Source organism: Mustelus asterias, chromosome 1 (genome assembly GCF_964213995.1).
Source record: "Mustelus asterias chromosome 1, sMusAst1.hap1.1, whole genome shotgun sequence".
Taxonomy (NCBI): domain Eukaryota; kingdom Metazoa; phylum Chordata; class Chondrichthyes; order Carcharhiniformes; family Triakidae; genus Mustelus; species Mustelus asterias.
Window position 1 is genome coordinate 64,265,303 of NC_135801.1, and position 23,875 is coordinate 64,289,177.

Sequence of the window (23,875 nt, forward strand, 5' to 3'; positions counted from 1 at the left end):
CTGATGAAAAACTTGAAACGTTAATTCTGTTTCTATCTCTCAGATTCTACCTGACCTGCTGAATATTTTCAGCTTTTTCTGCTTTTATTACAGACTAATGGTACTTTTACAGGATTTTACATGCTGAAAATGTGTCAATGATGGCAGAAAAATGATACTCTCGACACTGATGATGCTCTTTAATGTAAAGCAGGATTTCTGGATATCTAATGATATCATAGGCATGCATTTACATGTGTCTCATAGACTGGAACATGATCCCAGTTATATGTAATAGCATGATATTGAAATGTTACTGCCTATGGGTCAAAATGTTTCCAAGATCAGTAGCTCTTGATTTGGAACAACTACAAATGAGGAAGCGTGTTGCACAGGTGTTAGAGGTAATTGGTTGAATGCCAATTGCATGAAATGCAAGTTGAATGCCAATGAGTGCCAATTGCCAGAGTGCAATACTGATGCTACAAAATGCATTTATCTTCTGCAGTGTTTAGTGTATTATCGTATCATGGCAATACATTGCAGTTAGCTTGATGGCAGACCATATTAAAGTAAATATATTGGGGTTATAATTAGTCATTATGTTTAATTTTAAATGAGGCTTTCCAAGATGGCAGATGCCATTCTAAATAGGGATGGTTCAGTAAAGACATGGGAAGGGTTACAGCACCCTCTACTGTTCCAATTGATGAAACAAATCTGATGCAGTATTAACATCAATTTTCTTCTAATACTAACTGTAAGCCCTAGTTTGAAATAGATTATTTCTTAGCTAGCTAAAGAGTACAGATTCTGATGGTGTCCTCCCAAACTTCTCTAATGCCTGCTCATTCTCCACTATTTGTGAGATAATTTGCAATTCCAAGACTTACTGAATAACCTTTTTGGAAGATGGTTCTCCAGGGTTTCAGAAAATTGTCAAATTGGTGAGGAACATCCAAGAATTGAGTCTAGTCTCTGTTAAAATAACTATTCTCTGACTGGTGATGGTGAAAGTACGTGATAGCTGGAGTGTTATAATTTACCTGAGCTTTTTGGGTTACTAGTGGAGAAGTGTTAGGATCTCCTGCTTCCAATTGATATTTAGTGATTTCTTCCGGAAGTATATATATGTCAGAAGAAGACAGGATCACACAGGAAGATAGAAACAGGAGGAAGCCAATCAGTCCCTTAAGCCTCTTCCACTTATGATTAAACCATAGCTGATCTGCTTCTTAACACTATTTATCAGCCTTGTCTCAGAATCTTTAATTGCCTATCAAAAATTGATCATTCTCAGTTTTAAAATTTTTAATTGACCTTGTCTCAACAACTTCCTGGGGAAAAGAGTTCCAAAACTCCATTACCCCTGGTGTGAAGAAGTGTTTCCTGACATTTAGTTTTAAGGCTATGCCCTCTTGTTCCGGACTCCCCAACTACAGTGGGGAAAAAAGATTCCAATTAGATGATAAAATCTTTTAATCAGATTAATCACCTCATTTAATAACCCTTTAATGTTCTATACTGATGGGGATATAAACCAGATTTTACATGAACCTATCTTCATCAATTAACCTTTTCACTCCTGGTATTCTGGTGAATTTGCATTGCAGCCCATTCAACTCTAAATTATTCTTCCTAATGTGTGGTGCCCAGAACTGAGTGCAGTTCTCTAGCCTCTCACTGAATAGTCTGTGTTTGTTGTTGTTGTTACCGACCCATGCTTGAGTCATGACTGCTTGGGTGAACTATCAAGAGGGTGATCCAAGACAGTAAGGAGTCAGCACCTTCAGGGAAGAGTTAAAGTTATAATAGGAGAAAGTGTTGCCTTTCAGAAGAATGATCAAATATTAACCCATCTGGTATTGTGTGGCATCTCGAATGCCACTAATGCCATCTCATTTACTTTGTTAATAGCTGGCGGTAAAGTGAAAGGATAATAAATTCTGAAGACAAAATGAAACAAAACATGTTGCTTTAGATAAATCTGATAATTTTGATGGAATCTATTTAAAAATTGATGTGGACAGAAGTAATAACAGCTTATGGCTTCTTTGCTTTTCATGTGCATTATAATATCATTCATGTGCATTGGAGGACATACAAGGCAAAATGTGGAATATTAGGAAATCCCAGCATTGGTAATGGTAATCTATTAACACAACTGTTCTAAAAGCAACATGGCCAATTATAGCATCAAACTTGCATGAAGACAAATTGTATGGCGTGATTTGTGTACAGGGTCACTCGCTCTAGGGCATGAAAGCAAAGGTCATGAGGACGGCCATGTACTCTCCGCAACCTCTGAAGTATGACTACAACACAGAGCAGAGCCACATTTAAAATGGTTACAGATCATTCATTGAATCACCTGAGAGCTTCTCTAAACTTAACTTGACCTCTTTTAATGTTACCATATAGTGGGTCGAAAGTTGAACCAGCATGCGAGTGCTGATAAACAGAGCTCTACATGTGTTTGAGCAATGCGTATGAAGCTCCACTGTCCCCAGACAGTCAGTAACGGGGCAGCCAACAGTATAACTTAGGGTTGTCAGTCCTTCAACACTGTGGATTAGTACCAGCTTGAGACAGGTACATGCACAAGTATACATTTAGTGTGCCAAATAATTCTTTGCTCGGCTTCTGTACTTGAATTCTGGTACATTGAAGTGGTTGTTGACATTTTTGAAATACAGAAGTGCATTTTTTGATTAGTCTGGATTTTTTCTGACGGTGAAATCTTAATGTTGGGAATCAAGTTCCAAAACACAGCTGTGCTTCTCTCTAAATCACACTGAGACTAAACAGCTGCATTCTGTTATGGTTCTTTACTTCTGTCTGGCAGGTTTTTACAACTTTAGTGTTATATGTTTTATGTGAGAGTTTCAAATAGAGAGAGAACAATTTATAGCAATATCTGACCAGGAAACTAGACATGCACCAAAAATGAACGGTAGGAAAGTGTAGGCCAGTACGGATTTATTAAGGGCAAACTGTGATTAACTAAGTTGAATTTTTTTGATCAGGTTGATGAGGGTGACGTGGTTGATGAAATGTGCTTGGACTTTCAAAGGGCATTTGATAAACAGGTCTGTAAGCAAAATGAGAGCTTATGGAATAAAATGGACATTAGCAGCGTGGATATGAATTTGGTTAAGTAACAGGAAACAGAGAGCAGTGGTGAGCATTTTTTTCAGATTGGGGGAAGGTTCTCCAAGGGGTCTATGTTAGGACCACAGTCCAGAGCAGAGCCACGTTTAAAATGGTTACAGATCATTTATTGAATCACCTGAGAGCTTCTCTAAATTTAACTTGAACTCTTTTAATGTTACCATATAGTGGGTCAAAAGTTGAACCAGCATGCGAGTGTTAATAAACAGAACTCTACATGTGTTTGAGCAGATGTGTATGAAGCTCCATTGTCCCCAGACAGTTAGTAATGGGGCAGCCAGCAGTATAAGTTGGGATTATCAGTCCTTCAATATGTTATGTTGAAGGATCTATGTTAGGACCCTTTTTTTTAACACATATATTAATGACCTAGACTTGAGTATACAGAGCGCAATTCAAAAATGTACAGAAAGGGCTACCTTTCAAGGGGTGTGGAAGTTTGAGGGGAGGCGACCGCTCTCCTGAAGGAAAGTTGGCCGGCAGCCCCACAATCATATCACACTCCAGGTGGGCTACAGTGGTTGAGGGTACGACTTAGAAACATAGAAACATAGAAAAACTACAGCACAAACAGGCTCTTCGGCCCCACAAGTTGTGCCGAACATATCCCTACCTTCTAGGCCTACCTATAACCCTCCATCCTATTAAGTCCCATGAACTCATCCAGGAGTCTCTTAAAAGTCCCTATTGAGTTTGCCTCCACCACCACTGACGGCAGCCGATTCCACTCACCCACCAGCCTCTGTGTGAAAAACTTCTCCCTAACATTTCCCCTGTACCTACCCCCCAGCACCTTAAACCTGTGTCTTCTCGTAGCAGCCATTTCCACCCTGGGAAAAAGCCTCTGAGAGTCCACCCGATCTATGCCTCTCATCATCTTATATACCTCTATTAGGTCTCCTCTCATCCTACGTCTCTCCAAGGAGAAAAGACCGAGCTCCCTCAGCCTATCCTCATAAGGCATGCCACTCAATCCAGGCAACATCCTTGTAAATCTCCTCTGCACCCTTTCAATCATTTCCACATCCTTCCTGTAATGAGGCGACCAAAACTGAGCACAGTACTCCAAGTGGGGTCTGATGAGTGTCTTATATAGCTGCATCATTATCCCCGGACTCCTAAACTCAATCCCTCGATTGATAAAGGCCAGCACACCATACGCCTTCTTAACCACCTCCTCCACCTGCGGGGCCAATTTTAGAGTCCTATGGACCCGGACCCCAAGGTCCTCTGATCCTCTTCAGTACTAAGAGTCTTTCCCTTTATATTGTACTCCTTCATCCCATTTGACCTGCCAAAATGGACCACTACGCATTTATCTGAGTTGAAATCCATCTGCCACTTCTCCGCCCAGTCTTGCATCCTATCTATGTCCCTCTGTAACTTCTGACATCCCTCCAGACTATCCACAACCCCACCAATCTTCGTGTCGTTGGCAAACTTACCAACCCATCCCTCCACTTCCTCATCCAGGTCATTTATGAAAATGACAAACAGCAAGGGTCCCAGAACAGATCCCTGGGGCACACCACTGGTGACCGACCTCCATTTAGAAAAAGATCCATCTATACACACTCTCTGCCTCCTTTGGGCAAGCCAGTTCTGGATCCACAGGGGAGCAGCACCTTGGATCCCATGCCCTCTCACTTTTTCTAGAAGCCTTGCAAGGGGGACCTTATTGAACGCCTTGCTAAAAATCCATATAAACCACATCTACTGCTTTCCCTTCGTCAATGTGTTTAGTCACATTTTCGAAGAACTCCACCAGGCTCGTAAGGCACGATCTGCCTTTGACAAAGCCGTGCTGAGCATACTAAACCTCTCTAAATGCTCATAAATCCTGTCCCTCAGGATCTTCTCCATTCGTTTACCAACCACTGAGGTTAGACTCACCGGTCGGTAATTTCCTGGGCTATCCCTATTCCCCTTCTTGAAAATAGGAGCCACATCCGCAATCCTCCGGCACCTCTCCCGTCTCCATCGACGACGCAAAGATCATCGCCAGAGGCTCTGCAATCTCTTCCCTCACCTCCCACAGTAACCTGGGGTACATCCCATCCGGACCTGGTGACTTATCTATCTTGATGCCATTCAAAGATTCTAGCACAACCTCTTTCTTAAAGTCCACATACTCAATCTTTTCAGTCCACCCAGGTCCTTTTCCTCTGTGAAAACCGAGACAAAATACTCATTAAGCACCTCTGCCATTTCTACTGGTTCCGTACAGACTTTCCTGCCTTCACCTTTTATAGGCCCTATTTCTTCACGTCTCATCCTTTTACTTTTCACATACTTATGGAACGCCTTAGGGTTCTCCTTAATCCTACCTGCCAAGACCTTCTCGTGATCCCTTCTGGCTCTCCTAATTTTCTTCTTTAGTCCCTTCCTACAAGCCATATACTCATCTAGATCCCTATCATCGCCTAGCTCTCTGAACCTTTTGTATGCTTTCCTTTTCTTCGCGGACTAGGTCCCGCACAGCTTTCGTGCACCACGGTTCCTTTAACCTACCAACACCTCCCTGTCTGCTCGGAACGTTGTCCTGTAGAACTCTGGACAGACATTCCTTGAAAAACTGCCACCTCTCTTCAGTACATTTCCCCGAAAATACCTCCTTCCAATTTACTCCTCTAATTTGCTGCCTTATGTCTTCATATTTCCCCTTACTCCATATAAACACTTTCCTAGCTTGCCTGATCCTCTCTTTTTCCAATGCAAGCATAAAGGAGATAGAGTTATGATCGCTATCCCCAAGCTGCTCTCCCACTGAGAGATCTGACACCTGTCCAGGTTCATTGGTCAGTATCAGATCAAGTACAGCCTCTCCTCTTGTAGGCTTGTCCACATGCTGTCTCAGGGAACCCTCCTGAACACACCTAACGAACTCCTCCCCATCCAATCCCCTTACCCTAGGGATATTCCAATCTATGTTTGGGAAATTAAAATCTCCCATCACAACAACTCTGCTATTACTGCATCTCTCCAGGATCTGTGTCCCTATCTGCTCCTCCACCTCCCTGTTACTATTGGGCGGCCTATAGATAACTCCCAGCAAAGTGATCGACCCCTTCCCACTCCGAACTTTCACCCACAGAGACTCTGTAGACAATCCCTCCATAGCATACACCTTCTCTACAGCTGTGACACTATCCCTGATCAACAGTGCCACTCCACCCCCTCTCTTGCCTCCCTCCCTGTCCTTCCTGAAACATCTGAATCTCGTCACCTGGAGTATCCAGTCCTGACCCTGAGACATCCAAGTCTCCGTAATGGCCACCACATCACACTTCCAGGCATCGATCCACACTCTGAGCTCATCCCCTTTATTCACGATACTCCTGGCATTAAAGTAAACACATCTCAATCCTTTGGTCTGAGCTCTCCCCTTCTCTATCCCCCGTCCATCCTCCCTCTTGCACTGTCTATAACCCTTCTCTGTTTGCGAGCTAACTTCCTCGCTCCCAGTCTCCTCATCTTGATCCCCTCCCCCCAACCTATCTAGTTTAAATTCTCCCCAGTAGCCTTAGCCAACCTTCCCGCCAGGATATTGGTCCCCCTGGGATTCAAGTGCCACCCGTTCTTTGTGTACAGGCCACACCTGCCCCTAAAGAGGTCCCAATGGTCCAGGAACCTGAATCCCTGCCCCCTGCACCAGTCCCTCAGCCACGCATTCATCCTCCACCTCACCTTCCCGTGGCACAGGCAGCAATCCTGAGATTACTACCTTTGCTTTCCTCCTTCTCAGCTGCCTCCCTAATTCCCTATACTCTCTTTTCATGACTCCTTCCCCCTTCCTTCACACATCAGCGGTACCAATATGTACCGCTACCCCTGGCTCCTATCCCTCCCACCTCAGGATCTCTGGGACTCGATCAGCGACATCCTGGATCCCGGCCCCAGGGAGGCAGACCACCATCCGAGACTCCCGCCTGCCTCCGCAAAAACGCCTGTCCGACCCCCTTACTGTCGAGTCCCCGATTAACACTGCTTTCCTCCTCTTTTCCTTAGCCCTGTGAGTTACAGGGCCGGACTCCACTCCGGAGACACGGCCACTGCTGCTTCACCCAGGCGGGCAGTCCCCCCCAGCAGTACTCAGGCAAGAGTACTTGTGTAGGGGCACATCCACCGGGGATGCTGTTAGGTGGGAGGTAATCCTCAGGAGCTGCTGGCCAATCGAACTGATCGGTAGCTCCAGCAGTCCTGGCAGCACCGGAGCTCAGTCGTGAGTGCTGCTGAGACTAAAAGAAGGGGCACAAAGGTGATCGATGGCTGTCCAGGAAAGGTAAGTCCTGGGGTTAGGGGGCAGGTAGGGGCCCTGTAGCCCAGCAGGGTAGGGGAGGGGGGAAAGGGAGGGGCTGGGGGCTGGGTTTTGAGAGCAGGTGGTGCAGAAAGGTGGGGGCTGATTTTCTTTGGGAGGGTATCCCATATGCACAAAGATGACCCCCCCCCCGCCCTCCCCCCCCACACCCATCTTTACCTTCCATCTTTCTTTTGTGTAGACCGTAAAAAATAACCTGCCTATGCCAGCCATATTATGCCATGGACAGCTTTAACCCGGTCAATAGACTTGCTAACAAACCTAATAGACTTTTAAATATGTATTTACATATGGTGGACTACCGATTTCAGCATCTGCCCACTTAGCATAACATGGGGTGAGCTCAGGGATAAGCAAGAAGGTAGTCGGCTAGTCACCCAAACTATTTCATATGTCTCATGAGATGAAATTTGTACCGTGTAAGCTCTGCTCATTTGTACTGCAATTTCCCATTGAATTCCGGTGCAGGACCCTATTTGTTTGTTTCAGGCAGCTGCAGTGGACACCTAACTTCCAATATGACAACTGACACTCTGACAGGGCCGAATTAATACAGGAGGTCACAAATCAGAATTAGCCTCACTATCCTTCATTTCACAGCTCAGAAAAAACAGGCAAAATAATGTTGAGCTTTTGCTCTCAGTATAAGTATTTTGATGTTGCATCTGTACAGAAACTGCAGTATAACTCAAGAATTAGGTTGTTAATTTTTGTTGAGGAGGTAGTCTTATATTCATGTCAGCTCCAGGATGTGATTCAGCCCAATCAGCTCTAAGTGCTCCCACCAATGGGAAAGCAGGAATGTTTCCTTCTGGCGTCAGCAGCGTCTCCCACGTTTAGCTTGTTTAAATATTCAAAATGTTAAACACCCTGGCAAGCCCAGCTTTACAAAGATCGGGGTGCCACCTTTAAAGGGTGCACGATCTCCTTCTGAGAGGCAGACTTCACCCACAATGCTTCAGAACAGAAGGACATCCCGCACCCCCCCACCCCACCACTGAAAGAGTGGGTCACCACCTCACCAGCTCCCCACCCCCACCCATACCATCTAGGCACAAGCGTGACCACTCCCCTGCCCCCCCCCTCCCCCAGAAGAGAGATACCCTTAGATAGGGTCCCCTCGGTCCCTCCCTTTCAGGCACTACCCCTTGGCAGTACCAACTTTGCAGTGCCCCTGACATCCTGACCAGGAACCTTGGACTCTGAAGGGGGGCAGCAGGTAAGTGCTGTGCCCTTGTGCTCCTGCCACTGCCAGACTGCAGAGGGAGGGTCCCCCAAGGGAAATGTGGGTGGGGGGTTAGGTGGTCTCAGCGGTTGACCTCTGGACTCTCCTCTGGGATAGAGGTCTCATGGCTACAGTTGTCCTTGTTACTCTGGGAAAGGTGGCGTTCACTTTCAGGATGGTGATTTCAGATGCCATTCTGGAATAAGATTGTCATTATTGGCTCCGTCCTTTAAAACCTTTGAAGTGCCCTGGTCACTTTGATATCCATGTTCCATGAACACCTGGAAGCCTGCAAAATTGCAGTTAAAAAATGGAAATGAGATCTTGTAAATGATCCAACCTGTCAATCAAAGGTAGAATATTTATAAACATTGTGGTTAGGGACAAAGGCAGCACTTGAGATGCATTCAACCACAAAGGGGAAAAAAAATGAACATAGCTCTTTTCTAGTAGGTAAGTGATCCAAACTGTCAATCATATCACTTCAAAGGATCCAGACACCAGATGCTATTCTTTCAACGATAGAAGGGAACTCCCAGTGAAATTGACCATCGAAGCATTTCAAAGGGGTTTCAGAGCAGCTGTGCTTTATGCGAGAAAGCATCTTCCAGGCAAAACTGATGTGTACTTTCTCTGAGAGCACTTTATAGAGGAATATTAACACCTAACATGGCACATGGGCACAGCAATTACCTCTCTGCTCCCCCCACCCCCGTCAGAGTACAAGGCCAAAACCCCCTGGTAGACATCCACTGGGAGGGTGGGTGCATTGCGGGAGGGTGTTGAATCAGGCTTCCAGCCCGCCAGTCACATGCAGATGAGGGATGAATGTTGTTCCTCAAGGAACAAATACTGGATGTCCTTGATAGATATGTCCCTGTCAGGCAGGGAGGAAATGGCCGAGAGAGGGAACCATGGTTCACGAAAGAGGTGGAATGTCTTGTGAAAAGGAAGAGGGAAGCTTATGTAGGGATGAGGAAACAAGGTTCAGATGGCTCGATTGAGGGTTACAAGTTAGCAAGGAATGAGCTGAAAATGGGGCTTAGGAGAGCTAGGAGGGGACACGAGAAGTCCTTGGCGGGTCGGATCAAGGAAAACCCCAAGGCTTTTTACTCTTATGTGAGGAATAAAAGAATGACCAGGGTGAGGTTAGGGCCGGTCAAGGACAGTAGTGGGAACTTGTGTATGGAGTCAGTAGAGATAGGCGAGGTGATGAATGAATACTTTTCTTCAGTGTTCATCAAGGAGAGGGGCCATGTTTTTGAGGAAGAGAAGGTGTTACAGGCTAATAGGCTGGAGGAAATAGATGTTCGGAGGGAGGATGTCCTGGCAGTTTTGAATAAACTGAAGGTCGATAAGTCCCCTGGGCCTGATGAAATGTATCCTAGGATTCTTTGGGAGGCAAGGGATGAGATTGCAGAGCCTTTGGCTTTGATCTTTGGATCCTCGCTGTCCACGGGGATGGTGCCAGAGGACTGGAGAATGGCGAATGTTGTTCCTCTGTTTAAGAAAGGGAATAGAAATGACTCTGGTAATTATAGACCGGTTAGTCTTACTTCGGTGGTTGGTAAATTGATGGAAAAGGTCCTTAGAGATGGGATTTACGACCATTTAGAAAGATGCGGATTAATCCGGGATAGTCAGCACGGATTCGTGAAGGGCAAATCGTGCCTCACAAATTTGATAGAATATTTTGGGGAGGTAACTAAGTGTGTTGATGAAGGTAGGGCAGTTGATGTCATATACATGGATTTTAGTAAGGCGTTTGATAAAGTCCCCCATGGTCGGCTTATGATGAAAGTGAGGAAGTGTGGGATAGAGGGAAAGTTGGCCGATTGGATAGGTAACTGGCTGTCTGATCGAAGACAGAGGGTGGTGGTGGATGGAAAATTTTCGGATTGGAGGCAGGTTGCTAGCGGAGTGCCGCAGGGATCAGTGCTTGGTCCTCTGCTCTTTGTGATTTTTATTAATGACTTAGAGGAGGGGGCTGAAGGGTGGATCAGTAAATTTGCTGATGACACCAAGATTGGTGGAGTAGTGGATGAGGTGGAGGGCTGTTGTAGGCTGCAAAGAGACATCGATAGGATGCAAAGGTGGGCTGAAAAATGGCAAATGGAGTTTAACCCTGATAAATGTGAGGTGATTCATTTTGGTAGGACTAATTTAAATGTGGATTACAGGGTCAAAGGTAGGGTTCTGAAGACTGTGGAGGAACAGAGAGATCTTGGGGTTCATATCCACAGATCTCTAAAGGTTGCCACTCAAGTGGATAGGGCTGTGAAGAAGGCCTATAGTGTGTTAGCTTTTATTAACAGGGGGTTGGAGTTTAAGAGCCATGGGGTTATGCTGCAACTGTACAGGACCTTGGTGAGACCACATTTGGAATATTGTGTGCAGTTCTGGTCACCTCACTATAAGAAGGATATGGAAGCGCTGGAAAGAGTGCAGAGGAGATTTACCAGGATGCTGCCTGGTTTGGAGGGTAGGTCTTATGAGGAAAGGTTGAGGGAGCTAGGGCTGTTCTCTCTGGAGCGGAGGAGGCTGAGGGGAGACTTAATAGAGGTTTATAAAATGATGAAGGGGATAGATAGAGTGAACGTTCAAAGACTATTTCCTCGGGTGGATGGAGCTATTACAAGGGGGCATAACTATAGGGTTCGTGGTGGGAGATACAGGAAGGATTTCAGAGGTAGGTTCTTTACGCAGAGAGTGGTTGGGATGTGGAATGGACTGCCTGCAGTGATAGTGGAGTCAGACACTTTAGGACCATTTAAGCGGTTATTGGATAGGCACATGGAGCACACCAGGATGATAGGGAGTGGGATAGCTTGATCTTGGTTTCAGATAAAGCTCGGCACAACATCGTGGGCCGAAGGGCCTGTTCTGTGCTGTACTGTTCTATGTTCTATGTTTTGTATTATTGTTGGGTTCCCACCCGTTTTGGATGGGAACCTTATCTGAGCCGGCAGGACAGGCTGGGAGCATTGTGACGGGTTTGTCACCCAGCAAGAATCCCATTTTAGGCCCCATGTCCAATTTCATGGGCCATCGGGATTCTGCCAGGGGCGAGCAGGCCCCAATGTCTTAATAATTAAATAGAGATGGCAGCATAGTTCAATTCTAATTATTCGAGATAACCCAAAGCCAATTCCAGTGGCAATCCTATAGCGTAAAGGCAATATTAAGAGTGCAGAAAGTTCAAAGTAGATTTGTTCTTTATAATTTCATTGATAAGTGGTAATATTTGATACATTATCACATTCAGTATTTCAAAATATCTCTGGCACTAATATCTAGTTGAGCCTCGGTTTGTCAAAAAGTGACTGCGAAGCGGATACAAAGGAAAATCTTGTTTGAACTAATTCAAAATTAGATTAATTGTTTTAACTTTTCTATTTTGTTAATCTTCTGTGTTTGTTTAGTTGTAAAAATATTTGTCTTCTGAGAACAAAACATTACTTTGCCATCTTTAACAAACTTATTTATAAACTCAAGATTAAATTCTTCAGCAACTATTTAACAAGCTATGAGGACACCAGAAGCATTTAATGAGGAATACATTTGCCTGAGTCATGATACCTAATCCTGCAATTCTTGTGGAAATGTTTTGAGCATTGGTCGATGAGGAGTAAGTTTATAGCTGATGCTCTGCTGTGGCTCTGCACAGCCTGGCTAGACCTTTACAGGTGAAAATTGAAGCAAATAATAAAATACCTTACAGGAAATTTGTTCATCGATTCGTTAAATAACAGATCATTCTACATGTAATAAGGTGCAAAATGCTGCCGTAAGCATGTTTAATCCATAGAACTGCTAAATGATGTTTGGTGCTCTTTTCTTTTTATACCTGAATCTGGTGATCGTGTGGTCATTGAAAATGCTGCAGAAACTACAGAAAATAAGCAGCATCTGTGAAGAGAGTTACCACTTCAGGTCAATAACCTATCAGCTTTTCAGCTTCCGCACTACTCTACTTTTGTCATTTGCTCCTGGTTCTCCAGGATTATTTCGAAGTTGGACAAATTTGGGGGTAACAGTGAATAAATGCTACCACTTCATTTATCACTCAGCTCTTTTAATAGATTAACTTCTCTGCTAAAGATGAAAACAGAAGTATGGCATGTTGTTTGCCCTCTGACCTATATTCTATTCTTGGCTACAAAGTTCAACATTCTATTTTTCACCATGGACATTCAACCCTTCTATAGCTCCATCCCCTACCAGGATTGATTGATGAGATCTTTGAGATAAGCGTTAGCCAGGATACCAAAGATGACTCCAATCTTCTTCTTTAGAATAATGCCTTTGAATACTTTACATCCACCTGAGAGAATGGACAGGGCCTCATTTAAAGTCTCGTCCAAATAATGGCGCCTCTGACAATGCAGCACTCCCTCAGTATTGCACTGCAGTGTCAAGCCTATATTTTGTGCATGGGTCTCTGGGGTGGAACTTGAACCCACAACGTTCTGATTCAGGGGTAACAGTACTGCAGTAGGGTTTGACAGCTTCAATATCACATGTATGTGTGCTCAAATTGAAATGGTTAAATCTGGTAAATTACTTTTAATTGAATTTCTAGAATAGAACAAGGGAGTGAATGTCAAATTAAGGACAGATATTAGAAAATACAATGATCAGAGCATGAAATGGACCTTCAGGCTCGAACTCTTTGGCATTTAAAGTACAATTGGCTGCTATAAAACTCTTTGAGTAGGTGAAATAAGATGGTCCATGTCTGTAATTGTGTTCTTGTGAAGAGATATGCTGTAGTACAAATCTGTGACACTGTTGTGAATTCTGTGTTTCAGAATGTGGTGGGAGACTGAAAGCTGAAATAAAATCCAAGGATCTGTATTCTCATGCGCAGTTTGGAGACAACAACTACCCAGGTCAAGTAGACTGTGAGTGGCAAATTATAGCAGAGAAAGGTTATGGGGTGGAGTTGTCGTTCCAGACATTTGAAGTGGAAGTGGAAGCTGACTGTGGCTATGACTTTATTGAACTGTTTGATGGCTTCGATACAACAGCTTCAAGGCTTGGACAATTCTGCGGATCAGGGGTAAGAAATGTGACAGTGGTTTAGCCATTTGTTATTCGCTGACTATTTACTATGTAAACTTTACTAATCCTATAAAATGGTAATAATATTGATTAAATTTACTCCTTGTATTTAACCAAATTTTCTTAACAATGTGAAATAGAATTACACATAATTTTATCACACAGAAACATTCAGCCCACAGGCGTATGCCCAGTATTTATGCTCCGGACCAGCCTCCTTCCACCTTTTCCTCATTCACCCTACCAGCAAATCCTTCTATTCCTTTCTCGCTCATGCACTTATCACACTTGCTCTTAAATAATGTGAAACACATTAATGGCCTTGAATTTCTGTGGCAATTGTCCCAATCCTCCTCTCTAACTTGGTGGGATATTGGCAGTTCCCTGGATAAGTGGTGTAATTAACTGTTTCAAGTCTTACACCATCCCACTGGAGGTTAGGCCAAGTTACTGTCAAAGCTCTTGAAGGAGAACCCTATGGAAATTCAAGGCCATTTCTTTCTTCCATAAAGTAATATCTGTTTTGTTTTCACAGTGAACCTTACACAAATATATGTTCACAGAGATAATTATCTAATTGAAACATGCAAAATTCTAAAAGTGATTGACAAGATAGAGACTAAGACCTTGTTTCTATTGGGTGGGGAATCTAGAACATGGCCCACAGCTCAGAATAAGAGATTGATCACTTGAGACTGAAATTAGGAGAAATTTCTACACTGAGTTATGAATCTTTGAAATTCTATACTCCAGAGTTTTGTAGAGGCTCCATCATTGAGTTTGTTTCAAGCTGATATAGACAGATATTTGGTTTCTCAGGGAATCCAGGGATAAGGGGAGCAGGTGGGAGAGTGGAATTAAGGCAAATCGACCATGATAATATTGAGTGGCAGAATGGACGTCAGGGATTTTTTGGTCTACTGCTGATCCTGTTTCTTATGTTCTCAGTCTCTGCAGAATTTTGACATGGTTGATATTGCTATCCTCCTCCAATGCCATTCCTCTGTTGTCTAGCTGAGTGGAACTGCCCTCACCTGGTTCGAATTCTTATCTATCTAGTCGTAGCTAGAGAATTTCTTCCTCCAGTTCTTTGTCCCAGAGTCTCCCAAGGAATTATCCTTGATCTCCTTCTATTTCACCTTTAAGCACTGCTGCCTCACAGTGCAAGGGACCCAGGATCAATTCCCGGTTTGGGTCACTGTCTGTGTGGAGTCCGCGCATTCTTCCCGTGTCTGTGTGGGTTTCCTCCGGGTGCTCCGGTTTCCTCCCACAGTCCGAAAAACGTGCTGGTTAGGTGCATTGCCCATGCTAAATTCTCCCTCAGTGGACCCGAACAGATGCCGGAATGTGGCAACTAGGCTAATAAATAAACTTTAAACTTTACATGTGCCCTTAGCGACATCATCTAAAGACATGTCATCAGGTTTCACATGCACACTGATGACATCTGCCTCTGCATTGTCAGACTGCTTTTTGTCTGCAGTTCCTACTAGAAATTCTGCTCCCTCACCCCTGACTCCATCCTCCTTCCTAGCCAATTTATAAATTTGAACAGGATTCTTCACAATCTCACAACCTCAGTATCCTATTTGACCCTGAACTAAGTTTGTGACCCCATATCGTCCCCATCACAAAGGCTGCCTATTTTCACCTCTGTAACCTCATTGGCCTCAGCCTAAATGCTGCTGAAACCCTTATCTTTGCTTTTGTTACCTCCAGACCTGACTATGCCAGACTCGACTGATTATTCTAATGCTCTCCTGGTTGGCCTTTCATTTTCCACTCTCCAAAAACTTGAACACATCCAAAATTTAAGCTGTCAGCATCCTAGCCTGCACCATTTTCCCCTTTGCTCATGAACCTTAGATTGGCTCTCATTCCACCAATGCCTCAACTTTAAAAATCTTATCCTTGTGTTCAAATCTCTACATGGTCTCACTGCACCATATCTCTGCAGCCATCTCCAACCCTACAATCCCTCATGAACTTTATGTACCTCCAGTTCTGGTTTTTATACATTCCCATTCCCTTTTCCCCTTCATAGGTGGCATGCCTTCAGCTGTCTTGCCCTAAGTTTTGGAATTCCTCTGCTGAACCTTTCAATTTCTCCACTGCTATTTTCTCTAATGCTTCTTTGTTGTACACAGCCATTTGATTGCCATGTAGTCGCACAAGCACACATCTTAAAAGGGTCGCTGTTTGTATATGACCTTCCTGTTTCCTGCACACATGTTCCTGATTGCTACCCATTTGTACAGCCACACAGCTAACAAGAAATCTTGTTCTCCACCTCTCTGATGTCTCCTGGTTCTATTTGTCAGTTTTTGTCTGATTATGCTCCTATGAAGTGCCTTGGGAGGTTTTACCAGGTTGCAGGCACTAAATAAGTACAAGTTACTGTCATGTATTTTCTGGGCCCAGTTGTCTTTTACAAGGTAGTTATTATTCATTTGTTTTCATTTTTACAGCCACCTGAAGAAATCTATTCGACAGGAAATGCCATTTTACTTCATTTCCATACTGACGACACAATAAACAAAAAGGGATTCCATATACGATATACAAGTACAAAGTTCCAGGATGCCCTTCACACCAAAAAGTAATCTGATCCTCAGTATGATTTCCATTTCTCTTTTTTTAACAAAAGCAAAAATAACCTGAACTTTTTTTATAATGACAGTGTAGTGAGGAACTGAAAGATGTGTATTGTTGAGTTGACTGTGTGCAGGTGAGGTATTCCAGTAGAAGGTTCAATGTAAACTCCCAGCGCAGGCTAACAGTTAGCCTGGGAATTAAACTGCAGTCACAGAATACTGCCTTCCTGCAGGATGATTATCAAGGTTTGTGTGCTGTGTTGACTTTGGTCACTAAAGACTACAGAGGTTCACTCAGTGAAATATATCCCCATGCAGACTACTCTTCATCTCAGCCACCTGCAATATCCATAGGAATGAAGCTACGTCAGAGCACAATGAGCTTCTCTGTGTCTCAATCACAGATTACTTTGTCAGACACCAAGGACAATAAAAGGAGGAAAGATGCATTCTCTGTACTGTTCAATCTTCAACATGTGGTTTCACAGTATAAAGGCAAACCGTTTACTGCATAATTTATGGGGCTCTGCAAGTCTTTTTTCCCATTTTTTTTTAAACTAGATGTCTTTACTGACTGTATTACCTGTGATCATGTCTCTCTGTTACATGACTTCATGCAGATGAGCATTGTAGCAAGCTGTGAATTCCTTCAGTACCAAAAACAGATTTAAGAGCATTGAAAATCCTGATAGCGTTTTCTATATTTTGCCACTGGAATGTTCCAGGATAGTTTTTTTATATATATATATGTTGGTAGTTTGCACTTAGAATGATATTGTGGGGCCTGCTTTCAGGCTGCAGCTATTCGATGTGTCTCTGGACTGTATGTAAATCACCTGAGGTTGTAAGCATATGAATTGTATGTGTATGAAAATTAAATTAATAGGTAACCAGATAAACATAGTATTTCCACAATAGAATGAGCAAAATGATCACAAAATTGAAAGAAAAGAAAAATTGCTATCTACAATTCCTTAACAGTACCTTTATAACTATTCCATGTGCTGAAAAATCTGTAATCAAACTGTTGATAAGTTTAAGTGCTACAAATCCCAGTGAGTGAGACAAACAGAAAGGTTAAAACATGTAAACCATATTCCCACTTTTCAAGTTCAACTTTGGGAAACTGGGATGTCTTCTTAAAACTGTGGATGAACCAAAACTGAAGAGAAATATTAAACCCTGGAAAGGATGAGAAAGGCCACAGAACATGTAATGTCAAACAGATTTCTTATGGTGCTACTCTACATTCAAAAGCATTTTTTGGGTTTATGAGCCAACAATCTTGAGAACCTTGTATGATTGTCGAACCTGGTTCAGAACATGAACAGAAGGACAAAGAGAAGAATCAGCTTGGACATGAGATGAAGTCATCATGCTACTAAAGCACTAGGCCTGTGGAGACTGAAATAATTAATGCCTTAGAGTGATTCATTGTAAATCCTTGCACATGACAAACAAATCTTTCTGTGAAACAAAGCTTTGACTACATGTTTCAAAATAATTGAACAACTTGAACTTTTTTCTTATTTTTGCCATGTATAAAACAGGTTCATACAGTCAACCTGTTTAAAAGTTACACAAAAATGAAATGTTTCAATGTAATTGATGTATAGACATGTTGAGTAGACTGTTTCTCAACTGGTGGTTCAAGGTCTAGCCATTTTTTTTATGTTCCATAATATCGAGCATTTAGTGTGACATACGCATTATTATGTGTTAATTTACAAAGACATTATAAGGCAAGGTTCAACTTTTGTGTTATAGCTGAATGGTGAAAATGTTACAGTATGTGCCAAGTTCCACTTGAGTCTGTTTTGTTGTAGCTTATTTGTTCTTTTTGGGTTTTTTTGCTGTTGTTTATAACCAGAAAATCGTGGCTTCTGAAGCTTCTCATTAAAGGTTCTTTCAGGTCAAGGTTCAGGAGTAAAATCAAATCTCATTGCAGGAAATGTTACTTTGCAATGTTTTTTCACACAGTAGATTGCTAATTAAGTTAGCAGCAATTAATCTATTTGTATCTGTATAATATCCTATGTCCATGAAACATCACTAGCACTAATAAATATGTTTCTACAAACATTACCTGAATGTCAGTTTATAATTTATCCAAAAGCAAAATACTGCCTATGCTGGAAATCAGAAGTAAAACAGAAAATGCTGGGAATTACCCAGCAGGTCAGACAAGAGAGAGCCAAGCGTGCATAATGAGGCTTGTCTAAGAGCCGAGACATTCATTATTCTGTTGAAACAGCTATACTCCAAGGAAAACATTACTACGTTGATAGCTCTTTCTCTGTGCAATTGACAATGGTAGATCACAATGCTATTTACACAAGATAAAGTGATTTCAAGTATAAGCACTTTCTGCCACTGATATTTTAAAGGATCTGGATGATTGACACTTTTGAAGTGTTGTAGTAAAAGGAATTTTTATAAATGACTGACATTGTTAAAGCTTTTTCACACATGAAGAGGTTGCCAAAATATTCAGTGGCTCTGTATAAGAGTGTCTACTGGGTATAGAAGTGCATGGTGGATATGAGGGGCCAAGCATGTTGGATATTGGAAAAAGATTGGTGTGGAGGGTATGAGGGGTCATGAAAGAAGATGGATGAGGGGTATGAGTTGGCATAGATGGGCATGGGGATGATGAGGGGGTGCGAAAGGTGAGGGCTAGAGGGCTTTTTTTGTTTTATTGATTTTAGTGCAACAGAGACAAAGTCCCAGAGCACCAAGGCGGACATTTTAAACAGCCCGCCTCCACATCGTGCAACCCCTGTGGCTGCCACTCAGTTATTTTGGGATATGGCAGACCCAACTCCAGTTGGCTCCCCTCCCCCAGAATGAAATCCAGCCTTTGCAGGCATTTTCTTCCCAAGCGGGCACGTGAAGCTTGGAAATTACCCAATTCTCGCTACCTTCCTCAAAGATGAAAATCTAGCCCAATGTTTCAGGTCAATAACCTCTCGTCGGAACATCCAATAATTTATTCTATGTCACAACATTTGCTGAGTATCTAAATTGTAAAATCACAATTATTAGGGTGGCACAGTGGTTAGCACTGCTGCCTCATAGCACCAGAGACCCGGGTTCAAGTCTGGCCTTGGGTCACTGGCTGTGTGGAGTTTGCACATTCTCCCCATGTTGTGTGGATTTCCTCGGGGTGCTCCAGTTTCCTCCCACAGTCCAAAGATGTACGGGTTAGGTTGATTGGCCATGTTAAATTGACCCTAGTGTCAGGGAGATTATCAAGGTAAATATCTGGGGTTGCGGGAATGGGGCCTGGGTGGGATTGTGGTCGGTGTAGACCCGATAGGCAGAATGACCTCCTTTTGCATTTTGGGTTTCTATGAATTATTTCCAGTTTAAAATGGCTGTCTGCGTAGAATGGTTGGTTATTTGAAATATTTGCATAGAATTCCTGGACTCCCCTCTGATGCCCTCTGTATTTAGACACCTAGCACGACTTGCACATGAAGAGTTGTAGAATGGATGAACTATTGTTGCTAGCGTGAATAGAATTGGAATAGAATCAGATGATAATTGGAGTCAGCACTTCATGCCATAAAGAGATGATTATAGAAAAACGTTATTGTACTAAGATGCAGGTCACATCTTCAAAGTTTAATTTCAACTGCAGTCAGTGGTAGCTTTGAATCAGTATCCATGACTGAAATGGATGTTGATTCCATGCACCCTAGCTTTACCTTTAAATGAAGCAACAAGGAAGAAACCAAATGGTTTGGCCCAGCTGATAGAAGAGCTTTTTTTTAAAAAAAAAACTTCATGGTCCTAAATGAAAAAGGGGAGTAGCTACTTTGAAAATTGTTCAGTGTGTAAATGTTTGCCTCGAGGAGATACAACAAAAGCTTTACTCATGCTAACAGCAATGGGGGACTTGTCTCTTTGTGATAGACTCCAGTTAAACTAGACTGGAACCAATGTCCTGCTGAATCGAATAACTAGGTTGGCAGAGGACACATTAATAAGGTTCAGGCAAGGAGTAATTTTGTAAGTCTGAAGACAAAAGACAAGGCCATAAAGCAGGGTAACAATTTGGGTAAAATCAAGCAGATTGTGCCTGTAAAGGACAGAGACTTTAATAATACTAATATAGCATCAGTAACTTAGCCCACCCACATCAGTGAAAGATAGTAAAAGGCAAAAAATAAAGTGCTATATCTGGATGAATAAAACATTCATAACAAGATAGATAATTCAGTGACTCATATGGATTTGATTTATTCGACATTACTGAAACATGGGCTAGAATTTTCCAGCCACCCAGCGGACCCTCTCACCAGTTGAGGAACAGGCCGCAGAGCTGGTTGGTGAACATAGGGATCGTACCTGAGTGGAAGTGAGATTGGCCTCCCCCAACAAGCCAGTGAGTGTGCAATCCAGTCTACGATAAAAACGTGGGCAATAACTGAATGATCTGTAATGCATGCGTTTGCCTAATCAATCAATAAATTTCTCCTCTCTATTCCAGGTACCAGCAAGACACAGGGGAGGACATCCTTGACAAGAGGAATCGGCCCTGGGCCCCAGACTACCTCTGAGGAGGAAGCAGACCTATCCTCAGTTGAAGATCCGTCACGGTGTAGACTTGCATCCTCCACCAGCTGCATGCACCACAGTGGGACCCAACTTTAGAGTAGGTTCGGGTTTACAGTTTGTGACCATCTCACAGACATATGCCCACAGCCGGTGGAGGGAGTAGCAGCCAAGATCTCTGACACTCTGATCACTGCTGGTGACCAAACATCTGCTGAGTTCATGTCTGATAATGAACCTCTGGAATTAGTCCTATGACAAATGTTGGAGATGCAGTGACAGGCAGGAGAACATCAGGCAGATTTGTTAGAGACTGTCAGCAGTCTGGAACAAAAGATGGAAAAGTCCATCCACATTTTGTCTGATGTTGTGGCTTGGGTGTGCAAACGCATCAAAGTTTTGGTTGGGAGGGAGATGGCTGCCTTGGAGACACAGGATCATGAGTTTCTGCTGGATTTGCATTTGGACCTGCACACTATCCCTCTATGATGTGGAGATGCCGGCGTTGGACTGGTGTAAACACACCAGGTTAAAGTTTCATCAGTTTCATCACCAGTTTCATCACTCACCTGATGAAGGGGCAGCACTCCAAAAGCTAGTGGCTTGTGCTACCAAATAAACCTGTTGGACTTTAACCTGGTGTTGTGAGACTTCTTACTGTGACTATCCCTCGAGCCATGGGTGCATTCCATCAGTTGCTTGGTGAGAAGGGAATGGGTCATCTTGACTTCCCCTTAGGTGTCCCTTCTCCCAAGGAGTCAGGAAAGGAAGAGGGGCACCTGCTAGTCACCCCAGTGGTATCCACCTAGGACATTTCAAGAGTGCCCTCTACCAGTGACCCCATCAATTCCACCAAGTCAGGCTGAGGAAGGTGCAGCTGTCTCCAAGCAGGAAACTCTAAGCAGGCTGCGGCCCTCAAGGCCTCAGGCCACCAGAGGATGCCTGTCAAAGTCACCTCAGACAACAGGGCACAGTACTTAGCAGGCTGCCTCCACCTCAGCTGTGCAAGTTAGGGCTGCACTTCAACAGAGCAATACAGTAAGAAAGATTTCTAAGTTTTGAATGTGCACTGAGGGTAAGAGTGTTCACTCATGTATATATTTTTCACTTCTGTGAATATATTTTATATAATTTCCAAACCTCTCAGAGTCAATTGATGTTCAATGTGATTTAAAGTCCCGCGTTTATTTGAGGGTCAAACATGTACCCCCCGCAATAAACTCTCATCGGAATCTTCAGTGGCATTAATTCTCATGCAATCTCACCACAGAGAGTGGATTTTATTTATTTTTTCACATTTGCGACATTAGGAATGCACCGACGGCTGGCCAATCAGCCTGTAATCTCAGGCAAACATGCTCTGGTCTCTGGAGAAATGCTCAGCAATGTTAGTGATCATCCTGTTGCTGACACATTGATGTCTGTTGTTTGTGGATGGCACAAGTAGTTGTTGCAACTAACGTTATAATTGTTTCTCCATGAAGTACTTTACAACGGTGTTTACTTTATGAGAGTGAATATTTGAAAAAAGTAGCATCAAACTTCAAAATCCATAGACTTCCTTGTTTCTCTATAGCTTGTTCTTGTCTTCATGTTTAACGCTGAAGATCATTCCATGTTTAGTCCCCACTCTCCTCGTGTATGATGCTGAGCTAGGGAAGTAAGAGTCAATTGGGAAACGTACAAATGTCTGTCAGAGAAGTGTGTATGTGATGTCAGAAGTGTATGCTAATCTAGATGAAGCAGTCTCATTATCTGTGAGGATCTTACATTGCTCCTGGACAGCTGCCTAACGGTGATTTACATGATCCTTGGATAAAGGTACAGCGCAAAACTCGATCTGGAATTCATTGCATGGCTGAGCTCTCATTGACTGAGGGTATATAGAAAGGATTGGCCTTTGTGAGCTGGACCATGACAAGAATAGTCATGCTCTGAAAGCGATGCTTTTGCAAATCTCCTAAATCCTCAGCAAGGAGTATGAAGGGTAGGGGTTGTCATTGGCTGCTGTGTCAATAATAACTGGGTCAAGTCTCACCCTAAGGCAAAGGTCATCCAGGACAGAATCCAGGATGATTGCAGGGCCCTGGGTGTTGGTTACTTATCAGACCATTGTACAGCCAGTGAAATTCTGCAAGTCCAGGCAAGCTGTGGGGATTACAGATAGTGTGACATGAACCCAAGATCCCGGTTGAGGCCGTCCTCATGTGTGTGGAACTTGGCTATCAGTCTCTGCTCAGTGACTCTGCGTTTTTGTGTGTCATGAAGGCCGCCTTGGAGAATGCTTATCCGAAGATCAGAAGCCGAATGCCCGTGACCGCTGAAGTGTTCCCCAACAGGAAGAGAACACTCTTGCCTGGTGATTGTTGAGCGGTGTTCATTCATCCGTTGTCGTAGCGTCTGCATGGTCTCCCCAATGTACCATGCCTCGGGACATCCTTTCCTGCAGCGTATCAGGTAGACAACGTTGGCCGAGTTGCAAGAGTATGTACCATTTACCTGGTGGATGGTGTTCCCACGTGAGATGAACAGGTCTTGCAGAGGTTGCTGTGGCAGGATTGTGTGGTGTCGTGGTCACTGTTCTCCTGAAGACTGGGTAGTTTACTGCGGACAATGGTCTGTTTGAGGTTGTGTGGTTGTTTGAAGGCAAGAAGTGGGGGTGTGGGGATGGCCTTGGCGAGATGTTCATCTTCATCAATGACATGTTGAAGGCTCCGGAGAAGATGTCGTAGCTTCCCCGCTCCGGGGAAGACGCACCAACCTCCTCAGAAGACAAACACGGGACACGATAGACAGAGTACCCTTCATCGTCCAGTACTTCCAGTACAGAGCAGTGCCAATAGTGATAGGCCCTTCTTTTCCTCATTCTAACCACTGATATCAAGAAGGCAGCATTTCCTGCAACCAGCATTCTCCGGTACTCCTTGTATCTGGGAAAGTAATCAAGTTTCCCTTGAATGATCT

At 43.4% G+C, this 23,875-nt stretch overlaps 1 protein-coding gene across 1 annotated transcript in view; it reads left to right on the forward strand.

Annotated features, from left to right (window-relative positions):
• The window catches only part of tll1 (tolloid-like 1), a 308,946-nt gene extending 290,511 nt beyond the window's left edge, over positions 1–18,435 (forward strand). Inside the window, exons 20-21 of the mRNA XM_078212332.1 lie at positions 13,505–13,755; positions 16,226–18,435. Coding sequence (XP_078068458.1) covers positions 13,505–13,755; positions 16,226–16,360 — 386 coding nt within the window. The 3' untranslated portion in view covers positions 16,361–18,435. The remainder of the gene's footprint in view (positions 1–13,504; positions 13,756–16,225) is intronic.
• Positions 18,436–23,875: the final 5,440 nt, after the last annotated feature.